This window comes from Neophocaena asiaeorientalis, unplaced genomic scaffold, assembly GCF_003031525.2.
Source record: "Neophocaena asiaeorientalis asiaeorientalis breed wild unplaced genomic scaffold, Neophocaena_asiaeorientalis_V1.1 scaffold136, whole genome shotgun sequence".
In the NCBI taxonomy this organism is placed as follows: Eukaryota; Metazoa; Chordata; class Mammalia; order Artiodactyla; family Phocoenidae; genus Neophocaena; species Neophocaena asiaeorientalis.
The window spans coordinates 2,769,084-2,781,263 of NW_020185333.1; the positions used below are offsets into that span (position 1 = coordinate 2,769,084).

Genomic DNA, 12,180 nt, shown 5'->3' on the forward strand with positions numbered 1-12,180 from the left:
TACCCCACTCACCAGTGGGCCAACACCAGCTTTGGGACAGCCCAAACCCAACAGCGAGCCATGTCAAAAACCAGTCCTACCCACCAGCAAGCCAACACTAGATCTGAGGCTGCCAGCCCCACATTCACCCACTGCAGCACACATCTCTGCCCACCAGTAGACCAGAACTACACCAGGACCTCCTGAGGCCATGTGGCCAGCAGGTGACCTGAGCCTGTCTTCCAGTGGCTGGGAGCCTCCTTGCAAGGCAAGGCATGGCAACCAACCAAATCAGAGGCCAGAAGGACCCATATAGGCAAAATAGGGAGCACCTCTAGAGCATAGAGCCAAATAAGAATCTAGATTTCAAAATCATTATAAAATTCCTTCCCAAACATTTTATGATGAGAGTGGGAACATGAAAATTGGCTCTATGGTAGTATTACTAAGTAATTTCAATGAAAATATCCTTTTCATATTATGTTTAGAGAAAAGAAATGAGTCTATCATTATTCCAAAAAATTTCCCTAGATAAAGGACTCAGAAGATAAAATCTATCTTGCCTGTCTTGATTGCATTCTCCTACATGGTTAGAATAGCCATTGTCTCCCTCTGTCTCTTTTTGTTTCCTAACCCAGCAACCTGCATCCTCATATTTCAAAATCTCTATTACTCTATCTTATCTAGGAGTCTCATTCCCACCAGAATTCCAGGAAAACAGTGTCTATTGACTCTGCCAGAAATCCACTGTTCCTAAGTTTTAAATTAATAGAGCAATACAATTTCTGGAGGTTCCTTTTCACCCTTGTTTATTTATTTTTTTTTTTAAATAAACGTCCTTAAGGCTTCAAGGGTTGCCGTAGATGTGCAGGGGCAATGATGCTGTGTAGCACCTTCTAGGACTGTATTTCATCAGCCAATCAAGTCAGGGGTTGTGAAGCTGAAGCCAATGGGTTCAGACCAGGGGCGGGGCTTACAGCAAGTAACTGTCAGTGAGGTAGCAGTTAGTTGCGGCTGTTCTAGGGTGAACGGATTAGGTAGCCTCCACTTCTCACCTACATACCACACGATACTCCTCCTGAGGCTCTAGATGGTGAGTCCTCCCTTGGCTTCCCCTTCAGGAAGTTGTCCTTCTCCTTGGGTACTTTCTTCCGCAAAGAAGAACAAATGCTCCCACAGTATTCCAGCTACATATTCAGCCAGCCACTCCCTCTTGTAGTTTCCAACTTTCCTATGGCAGCCAATCAAACACTTTTCCGAAGATCAACCAGCCTTTCAGTGTGAATTTCTGTCCCTTAGCCCCTGCCCCTCCTCCATTACACTTCCCATATCAACTTTCCAGACTGTGGCTCACCTGCCTGGTGATTGTTCCCTTTGCCTTATGAGGCACCAAGCGGAAAGCACACTGATGCCGTGGTGAATCTCCTCAGGTGTATGCATTAGAGCCGAGAGGGAGGAGGGGCTCGTTCTGAGTGAAGAAACCTTAGGAGGGCAGCAGACTGCCCACCTTCTGAGTCTGTGAGTAAGGCCCCGCTGTATTGTGTGGAGAGTCTTCTGAAGAGACAATCCAACCCCAGTTCTGTATCTGTCATAAATCAATGAGAGCTTTACAGCTAATGAAGATTACTGGGATCCCACAGCTCTCTTTTCAGGATAATTTTGTCACCAAATTCCTGCAAAATGTGGTGATTAAAAGGAAGAAAGATTTCCTATTTTCAAGTACAGAGTGAGTCAGTACGATTTCCACTCCATGAGAGAGAATTTCTCAAGGCTAAGTGATGTTCAGGACAAATCCATATGCCATTTTTGAGAAGACAGTTATTAACTCCACACAGAAAGAGATTTGAGGCATTATTTAATTTATTGATAAGTTACTATAGGAAACCTATGTGGCAATTTCAAGGCAAATCAGTATTTTTTACCTAATGAGGCATTAACTCATAAACTTATTCAAAATTGTCAAAAGTCAATTTAAGCTGAAGAAGAGTTTTAATTACATTGAAAATCTGTTTAATCTAAACTGCTACTTCTTTACCCATATCCTTTAAAGTATCAAACTAGAATGATATTAGCATTTACATGCTAACTTAACATGAGATCATTTTGGTCAGGGGAAAGGTTTGTTAGGAGAATTTGGAGTAGAGGTTGAAGAAGCCAAATTGAATATTTACAGCCAAACAGGGAAATTCTGTTGAACTTGATCATATATGTCCCTAAAGTTCAAGAATAATTAAGATTTGCAGTAATTTTATTCTTTTATGAAAGGGATTTATTAGGATTGAATGTATATACACTTATTAAGGTTTTCTTTTTTAATTTATTTTTTTATTGGGGTATAGTTGTTTTACAATGCTGTGTTAGATTCTACCGTACAGTGAAGTGGAGTTCCCTGTGCTATACAGTAGGTTCTCATTAGTAATCTATTTTTTACATATTAGTGTATATATGTCAATCCCAATCTCCCAATTCATCCCACACCCCCTTTCCCCTTTTGGTGTCCATACATTTGTTCTCTATGCCTGTGTCTCTATTTCTGCCTTGCAAACAGGTTCATCTGTACCATTTTCCTAGATTCCACATATATGCATTAATAATATATGATATTTGTTTTTCTCTTTCTGACTTACTTCACTCTGTATGACAGCCTCTAGGTCCATCCACATCTCTACAAATGACCCCATTTTGTTCCTTTTTATGGCTGAGTAATATTCCATTGTATGTATGTACCGCATCTTCTTTATCAATTCATATGTCGATGGGCATTTAGGTTGCTTCCATGACCTGGCTATTGTAAATAGTGCCACAATGAACATTGGGGTACATGTGTCTTTTTGAGTCATGGCTATTAAGGTTTCAAATAAACAATTTTAGAAATGAGAAAATGCTTATGGGAACATGTATCCCTGCTTTTAGTTTGGAAAACAATAGTTTCCTTAACTGTATTAAATTCTGAGAGCCTATAGGAATGTATAACCATGATGCAGAAAATAGTTTTCCTTTTTTGGTCAAACCCATTTGCTCCAGAATATTTAGTCCAGGAGTAACAGTGAGAAAATTAATAGGTGAAATTGACAATGTTTTCCTAAATAGTTTGATGCTGAGAGCAAATACCATCAGTCTATCACAATGTTCTTCCCTAATGGCACTGATTTCTCCTAGAGCAGTGCTTCCAAATAATGGCTGATTATTAGAATCACTGGGAAGTTTTTAGGTTCCTAATACTCAGGTTGCACCTTAGACCAATTAAATTAACCTCTGTGGTACCACCCAGGTATCTGTATTTTTAAAACTCTCCGATTCCAATATGCAGTCAAGGTTGAAAATCTCTGTCTTAGAGGGATAACTGAGCTTGCTCTCCTCTATCACTTAAATTACTATCAAGATTCCTTGGTCTACTTTCAGTTCTTAACATGTTAAAGTGAGGTTAAGGAATTTAGAAATCCTTTGAGGAAAAATGAAACAAACCAAAAATAAGCAGCCCCAAACATCAGGGAACTGGTCTGACACCCAGAGCTAGGTGTCACCTAGTGTTACTACAAGCTGGTCTGAGGCTCACAGCTAGTCCATGCTGTTCTCCTATTGGACATATAATCTCACAGAACATCAAAATCAGATGAATTCACTAGGAGACTGTAAAGAAAGTTGGACAAAAAGAAGTCACCATGCAACCCATACAGTACCAAACATCCCCTCCCTCATCTAAAATGAGTGGCTGCTGCTTCTGTACTCATCACAGCTTTATCCCCATTCTAGTCTGCTTTCTCTATACATAAGATTTATTGAGATACCCAATCACAGAATTGTCCTTGCTTTTTTTTTTTTTTTTTTTTGTGGTACGCGGGCGTCTCACTGTTGCTGCCTCTCCCGTTGCGGAGCACAGGCTACGGACGCGCAGACTCAGCGGCCATGGCTCACGGGCCCAGCCACTCTGCGGCACATGGGATCTTCCCGGACCGGGGCACGAACCCGTGTCCCCTGCATCGGCAGGTGGACTCTCAACCACTGCGCCACCAGGGAAGCCCTGTCCTTGCTTTCTGACAGCACCCAAGTTATAGTAAACTTTCACTTCCTTAGACCTTCTCCAAAATTACCCAGATCCACAATTAGTTCTTTCTAACATCCTTTTACTGAACCTCCCAACAGTTCCCCAGGGTGAATGGCCTCCCTCACTGAGACACATAATAAACCAAACTTGTCAACTACAGATGTGTTTCTGGGGTCTTCACCAGAAGGGCATTGATACCCTTTCTCAAAATATCTGACTCAAGAATATTGAAAATAAGCTGGCTTTGAGACTGAAAACTGAGCAATATTGCCTTTGAATTGGGTGAATCACAGTGGTTACTAACATTGGCTACACATTAAAATTGCCTGGGGAGCCCAAGCTGCCACCTAGACTGATTTAAATAAGAATCGCTGAGGATAAGACTCAGGCAATAGTATCGTTATAGCTCCCCAGGTGATTTCAAATAAAATTATAAATACAGGGAGAGGAATTACACAGACTGGGAAACTATACAGATTAGAAAACTGAGGCCAACAGCAAGTTGCCCAGAGTCTTTTACCCTGCAAGCAGCAGCCCATCAGATCTTTGCGTGCAGAGTCGCAATCTGACCAGAGATTCGGCACTTTTACATTGGTGCTAATATGGTACAACGTTTGTAAACAGTGTTCACAAGGCCCTTTGAGGCTGGTGTTACAATACCATGTGGAAAGAAGTAGAAAGTATAATTATATAAGGATGAACAGAGCTATGTAAATAAAATATATAAAAGCCACTAGATGACATGACTGTGCATATTTTTTTTTGTTTTTGAAATGCTTCTTTACATATTTATTTCAAAAATATTCACAATAAGCATGTATTCATTTAATTTTCTTTCGAAAGGTTGTTTTTATAGTCGGTAAAGAGCATATTATAAAACATATGTATGTGAAATATGAAACTGAAAAAGACATTGCTGGATTGTGAGAGGAAGTTTAGTAATAACTAATTGATTGCTTAGCGAGGCAGCCAGATGAGATGCTAATAGACACTAGAAAAGGTTAAGCCAATATTTTGAGAGAATTGGAAGAGTTCTCTGCATGAAGTTTAAGACCCCGACGTAAAACTTTCCTCACCATGGGAAGCAAGTGGGATTGGCAGACTGCAGCTATTACCTATTTCTTCAAACCAAGACACACCATGGCCCTTGTTCCTTTTCCAAGAAGTAACAATAGAAACATGTAACAACTCCCTTGTTTTAAATCATCTTGTTTTCAATATTTTTCTTAGGTCCTTGGTTGCTATAAAAATATTTAAAAGTTAGAGAAAACATGGCCTATCAATGTCTCAGAGGAGATAAAAGAAGGCTGTTATTAAACATCATCATAGTCTATTAATTTCTGTCGGGATAGAACAACAAAAGAGATCAGAATATTCTCACCACCACCACTTCTTACTTTGGAATAGCTGCCGGAACATGCTTCCAGAGGCTCAGATAAGCTGAGAGCAGACCCCTAGTTGTCCATCCTCAGAACTAAGTAACCTGCACCAGCTTGTGGTCCTGGTGACTGGTTAGATGAAAAATCCTCTTTTCAGCTGGATAGATACAGGATGAAAATAGCTGAGTAGTGCTTGGCATCATAAGAACACAGGATGACACTGGCTCGTCCCTATCACTTGGGGTTATAATTCTTCTGTCATCTAAATTGGAAACATCATAGAAGAGGGAGGCATCCCTAATTTTGGCACACCCTAAGAAATCACTAGAAATAACTAAAGAGAAATATAGGCTTTCTATTTATTTTTTAAGAAAAGCTGTAGAAGGCCACCAAGAAGGAAAATCTTATGTTCTTTTTGTCCTAGGTGAGTTTTGCAGAGAGTCCTAAGAGTTGGATTCAGACGGCCTATGAGAAACCACAGGATGAATGGCCCTGTTTCTAATTTCACTTTTCTTAACAAAGGATTTACCAACATATGGCTGGATATTTTTAGGAATACATTCACGAAAACTTCTCAGGACCTCCCTGACATCATTCTAATATTGTCTTTGACCTGTACAATTGGCGGTAGGTGTAATTCTTTTTAAGTGTGTTTTGTGCTTGTATTTTGTAAATGTCACCATAGAGAATTAAGAAAAGTAGCAATAATAGGAAATTAGATTTTTTTTTCTAAATTCATACCTCTATACCAAGATTTTCAATCAAATGAATCCAACGGTAATCTGCCCCTGAGGAGAGACCATGTAGATCTGATCCACAGTCTTCACCTCTATTGAGTTCAAAGTATTCATACCTTCTTACTTGCTAGGTCGTGGTTAGATTTAAGTGATGTGGAGAATTGAACCAGATAAGCAGAAAATCAAAGGTTAGGGATTTTATTGTTACCTGTGTCATCATAAACTAGAATTTCATTCATATTTTAAAATTAGGTGTCCCACAGATTTCTTCACTTGGAAAAAGAATTTTCAAAGTGATAGGTCTTCTGAATGATTCAGTTACTTTTTAACCCCTTGGTAGGTGTTCCCTTAGGTTTTGTCCAAATGGTAAATTATGCCCAGCTTTTATGAGAAGAAAAGAACACTGTAGAAATCAAAAGAAAGCACATTTTTTGCATGTGCTTTTGACCTGATTAGGAATTGTATTACAAAGAATTAGAAACATTAAACTGAAGGAAATGCTGTGATACTACTTATTGCACCTTGAAAAAAATTATAAACAAAGTTAAATACTCATTTTATAGGCTTTCTAATGGGTAGTAGGTAATTAGTAATAGATAGCTAGTTTTTCTCATTATTAAATTATTATACTAATTCCTCATTGTTATCTTGGGAATCAGCCAGGATATTTCATTTAAGTTTAGTAATTTATTAATCCCTCATTGCAGGATTGCTAAAGAAATGAATATCTGATTTATAGCATGTACATAAACTGCTGTAAATATTTTAGTAGGAACACAAGAACGAACGATTACTAGCAATATTTAATAAAGATTCTAAGAAAATGATAGACTTCGTAAAAGAAGTAAAGCATGAATTTAGTGGATGACCAATTATACTGATTCTATATGCTTAAGTGTGAGGGAGGGTTTCAGTTACAGGAATGTAGCAAGTAAGGGGTGGTGCAGTATTTCATTGTCCTCAGTATTAAGAAGTCATGTCCAATTAAAGTTCTATAAATGTGGTATTTCACTGCCTTTCAATAGACATATTTTTTTGCAGCATTTTTGAACCTACACTTGAAAGACTTTCCAATTCCTCTCCCTGTGATATTATTTTTATTTGGATGCAGTTTTGAAATGTTAAGTTTTACATCTGACCAGGTGTGTATAGTAAATATGAGTAAATATAGTAAATATTTTATATATCTGACTATATCTAAGATTCATATAAATACAAAGATGGCTTAAGAAAATTTGTAAACATATTTCTTCACTGCTCTGCCAGTTGATAGATGCTTATGATGTGGATAACATCATATCAGCTGTGTAGAAGAAGGAACCATGCATGAAAGAGCTGAAATCCAGGTAACATAGTCAAAACAGAGCCTAGGTCTGAAACTAGGTAGGCAATTCAGAAGGAGTACACGTACAGCTGCTAAGAATGTGAGTAGCTGAGTATTTCATCATAATTCAAAACCTTAGACAAGAAATTGGTAAACAAGATAGAAGCCCAGAGAGACTTTGAGCTACTGATACAGGACTCTAGTGGCAAGAGAATTCTGACATTGAACAAATCTATTGCCTTGGGAATGTTTCATAGTGTTCCCATTAGAATAGAGGCTACTCTCTAAGTGCACCTGCCTTAGAATATTTCAAGAAACATACACTGAACCTCTTACATGGAGCTGGAAGTGAGGAACAAGACAAAGTATATAGTCAAGGCATATACAGTATTACTAAATAGTTGGGAGCAGCTGGAGTCAGGTAAAGGAGAGACAATATGCTTACTACAAGGAATATAGAATGCATTATTGACACATTAAATAGTCCTCTAGCCCAGGGGTTGGCGGCAAAGCGTTTTCTGTAAAAGGCCATATAGTGCATATTTTAGACTATGAAGGCCATATGCTCTCTGTCACAACTACTCAACTCTGCCATTGTAGTTTAAAAGCAGCCATAGACAATACATAAGTAAATTGGTATGGCTGTATTCCAATAATACTTTATTTACGAAAACGGGCATTGAGCCAGATTTGTTCCCAGGGCCCATAGTTTGCCAACACCTGCCATAGTTAATCAGTATATAAATACGAACGTGTGTGAAAATGATTGACTTTCCCAAACAAATTTAACCAGTGATGTTAAAAACCATAATGGAAACCATGTATCCATGCCAGAACCAGAAGCAGATTACTCCTTCATTTGTCATGAACAGGTTTTATAATCATCTGATTTTTGACATAAATGCAATTTTAAGTACTTCTATAAACTTCACTATTTGTCAACAACTCTTTAAAGGAAGAGACCATATGTTGAGAACTGTGAACGGTCTAAGATTTTACTCAACTTTCAATCTAATAATTTTGCTTGCCACAGTTTCATGGTCCTGGCAAAAGACACGAGACTCCTGGGCTAGAAACAAAGGACTTTATTACTCATAGCAATAACAGAAGCCAGAGTCTCAGCATTTTCTTGCCCCTGTTCCATGAGCCCCACAGGGAGAAGTAAAGAGGGCAAGGTGAAACCTGCATACACAATGGGTTGCCTTATAGGAGAAGAAATCTGAGCTTAGAGAACTTGAATATTTTATGATGGGCAGTGAGCTCATCTGCCCTCTTGCTCCAGAGAGAGATAATATCTTTATAACACTGGACAGTATAGTAAACCTGCCTTTTTCTCTGGAGGGAGACACTTGCTTTATCTTCCAAAGCTGTTAGCCATACAAATATTCTTGAAAGAAAATATTCCTGGAAGAAAAGCAGTCAGTGCCTCCATCCATAGCATACAGAGAAACACAAGAGACCCATGAAGAATCATTTCCCAAATGCAAGGAGAGAGCCTAACACAGTAGGTACTCAGTGTTTCCTCAATGAGTGAATGTTGAATGGATGTGTTAACGAACCAAACTGGGTCTGCTTGCCCACGGGCAGTAAAGCCAATCTACTGACAGTGGGTTGTGGTGAAGGAAAGTGCAGCGTTTATTGTAAGGTGCCGTACAAGGAATATGGGACAGCTAGTGCTCAAAAAGCCTGAACTCCCCCATGGGTTTCAGCAAAGCATTTTTAAAAGCAAGGCAAAGGGAGGGAGTCCAAGGGTATGTGATGAGCTCATGCACAATTCTCTGATTGGTTGATGGTGAGGTAAAGTAAAAAGATCAAAAATTGTTGCAAATATTTCCTGGTTCCAGCCAGACTCCTGAAGGGATGTGTTAATTTCTTTCATTTGGTGCGGGGGTTTGCATCTGTAAAACAACTCAGGAAATGCGCATGAGATACTATTATCTAGGTACTTCAGAGAGGACCTAAAGCAGAGGATATAAGGGAGACATCTCTCTGGGGAAGGCCCCATAGGGTCCTGCTTTGTTATAGATGCCCATATAGGATTTAAAACTATCAACTAAATATTTTATGATAAACACCATTAATTGGTTATTTCATAATCTGCATTACCTTCCCGGTCTCTATCCCTGCTATTCTTCCATACACATCTTCTGTATAATCCAGGGCTAATTATGTAGTTTCTGGAAATTGATACGATTGTTTACTCCTTTGTGGATTTTGTGCATCCATCTACCTGAAATCTCTTTCTTTCTCTTGTATGCCTGAAAATCTCCTACATACACTTTAGTACTTTTGTCAAACTGTTTCCTATATCTATTCTTAAAAAAAAGAAAAAGAAAAAGAAGCATAGAGATGTTCATTAACCTTTTGCTGTAGTTGGTAATGACCTGATGCAAAATTATGAAAATCCAAGAGTTAAGACTTTAGCACTTACTATGTTGTGATTTATCTTTTTTTCTTGTGCTAGGCATAGGAGTGCCTGGCATGTATTCCATGCTAATAGACCAACAGATAAATGAGAAAATAACATTTTTATATTATTAGGTCCAAAAATATGCAGATGCCATAGAGTGGATGGATCCACATTTATTTTTTGATATATTTACACCAATAATTCTCTTTAATGTTGCATTTGACATGGATGTTTACCTGCTCCACAAGTTATTTTGGCAGGTAAGAAGTGTTATTTTCAATAATATTATTCACTCATGTACTACATGTTATCTATGTTCAGATTTTTTTACATTTTTAAAAATCAACTATATTTAGGTATAATTTATATGCAGTAGTATGCATACATTTTGAGAGTACAGTTTGATGAGTTTTGACAAATATCAACCTATCAAGATATATAAATTTCCATTATCCTAGAAAATTCCCTCAGACTTCTTTGAAGTCAATCCCTCATCAATGCCTCAGAGAGGTAAGTACTGATCCAACTTTCTCTTCTTTAATGATTCAATTTCATTTGATTTACCTTAGAAATTCTGTCCAAATGTTATGCAATTTTTGGTACAGATAGTCATTTGCAAGGTCATGGGGTACAAGTGCAAAGACTAACTTTCTCATTACTTGTCATTTCTATATAGTATGTTTCTTTTGAATATTAATTCAAAGAGAAAAGTAGGAAATCATTTCTATAGCCTTATTATTAAAGTCTCAAATAGATGCCAGGTGAAAAAATTTGCATAGTGACTATTACAGGCATTACTTTCAAAAGTCATTCCTAAGCAAGATAAATTATATTCAATTAAATTGATTAAAAAATCCATTACATATTGTTTTTAGCAGGTTCCTCAAGATTTACATAACAGTTTCATTGTCTTCCATGTATGACTTAGATTCACAATCAAAAATAAGTCTCCACTTTGATACCACTGTAGTTTTCCTTTTTCCAAAAGTTTTTACTTTTGATCAAGTTCAATTCATCAATTTTTCTTTTAGAATTTGTGTTTTTATGTCCTATTAAAAATTATTTGCCTATTCTAAGGTCACTAAGATCTTTTGCTATGTTTTCTTCTAGAAGTTTAACAGTTTTAGATTTCACATTTAGGTCTAAGATCCAATTTGAGTTAATTTTTTTATATGATGTGAGTTGGGTGTTCTGTTTCATTTTTTTTTTTTCATATGGACATTCAATTTTTACAAAATCATTTTTCTTCTTCCAGTTTTATTGAGATATAATCAATATAGAGCACCATATAAGTTTAAGGGGTACATCATGATTTGACTTGTATACATCATGAAATGATTATCATAATAAATTTAGTGAACATCCATCATTTCATGCAGATACAAAATTAAAGAAATAGAAAAAAATATTTTTCTCTGTAATGAGAACCCTTAGGATTTACTCTCTTAACAACTTTTGTGTGTAACATACAGCAGTGTTCATTATATTCATCATATTGTTGTACATCACATCCCTACTACTTATTTATTTTATAATTGAAAGTTTTGTACCTCTGGACTGCCTTCATCCAATTCTCCCTCTCACACCCCCCCCACCCTGCCTCTGGTAACCACAAATCTGATCTCCTTTTCTATGAGTTTGGTTGCTTGTTTGTTTATTTTTGAAGTATAATTAACCTATACCACTGTGTTAGTTCCTGTTATACAACACAGTGATTTGATATTTATATACTTTTCAAAATGATCATCACGATGTCTAGTTACAATATGTCACCATACAAAGATATTAAATAGTTATTGCCTATATTACCCACACTGTACATTTCATACCTGTGAATCATTTATTTTGCAAATGGAAGTTTGTACGTCTTAATCTCCCTCACCTATTTCTTTCCTTCTCCCAACCCCTCTCCAGGTGGCTACCTGTTTGTTCTCTATATCTATATAAATCTGTTTCTGTTTTGTTACATTTGTTCAGTTAGCATAATACCTTCTAGGTCCATCTATGTTGCCACAGATGGCAAGATTTCATTCTTTTGTGGTTGAGTAATATTCCATTGTGTGTCTGTGTGTTCTTTGTATATATATATATATATATATATATATATATATATACACATATATAAACCGCATCTTCTTTATCCATCTATCGATGAACATTTAGGTTGCTTCCATACCTTGGCTATTGTAAATAATGCTGCAATGAACATAGAGTGCACATATCTTTTTGAATGAGCATTTTCATTTGCTTTGTATAAATACCCAAAAGTGGAATTGCCAGATGATATGGTAGTTCTATTTTTAATT

At 37.1% G+C, this 12,180-nt stretch overlaps 1 protein-coding gene across 1 annotated transcript in view; it reads left to right on the forward strand.

Moving 5' to 3' along the window:
* Positions 1-5,870: 5,870 nt before the first annotated feature.
* The window catches only part of SLC9C1 (solute carrier family 9 member C1), a 93,506-nt gene continuing 87,196 nt past the window's right edge, over positions 5,871-12,180 (forward strand). The window contains exons 1-3 of the mRNA XM_024735320.1: positions 5,871-6,030; positions 7,182-7,282; positions 10,006-10,134. Of these exons, the coding sequence (XP_024591088.1) occupies positions 5,871-6,030; positions 7,182-7,282; positions 10,006-10,134 (390 nt within the window). The remainder of the gene's footprint in view (positions 6,031-7,181; positions 7,283-10,005; positions 10,135-12,180) is intronic.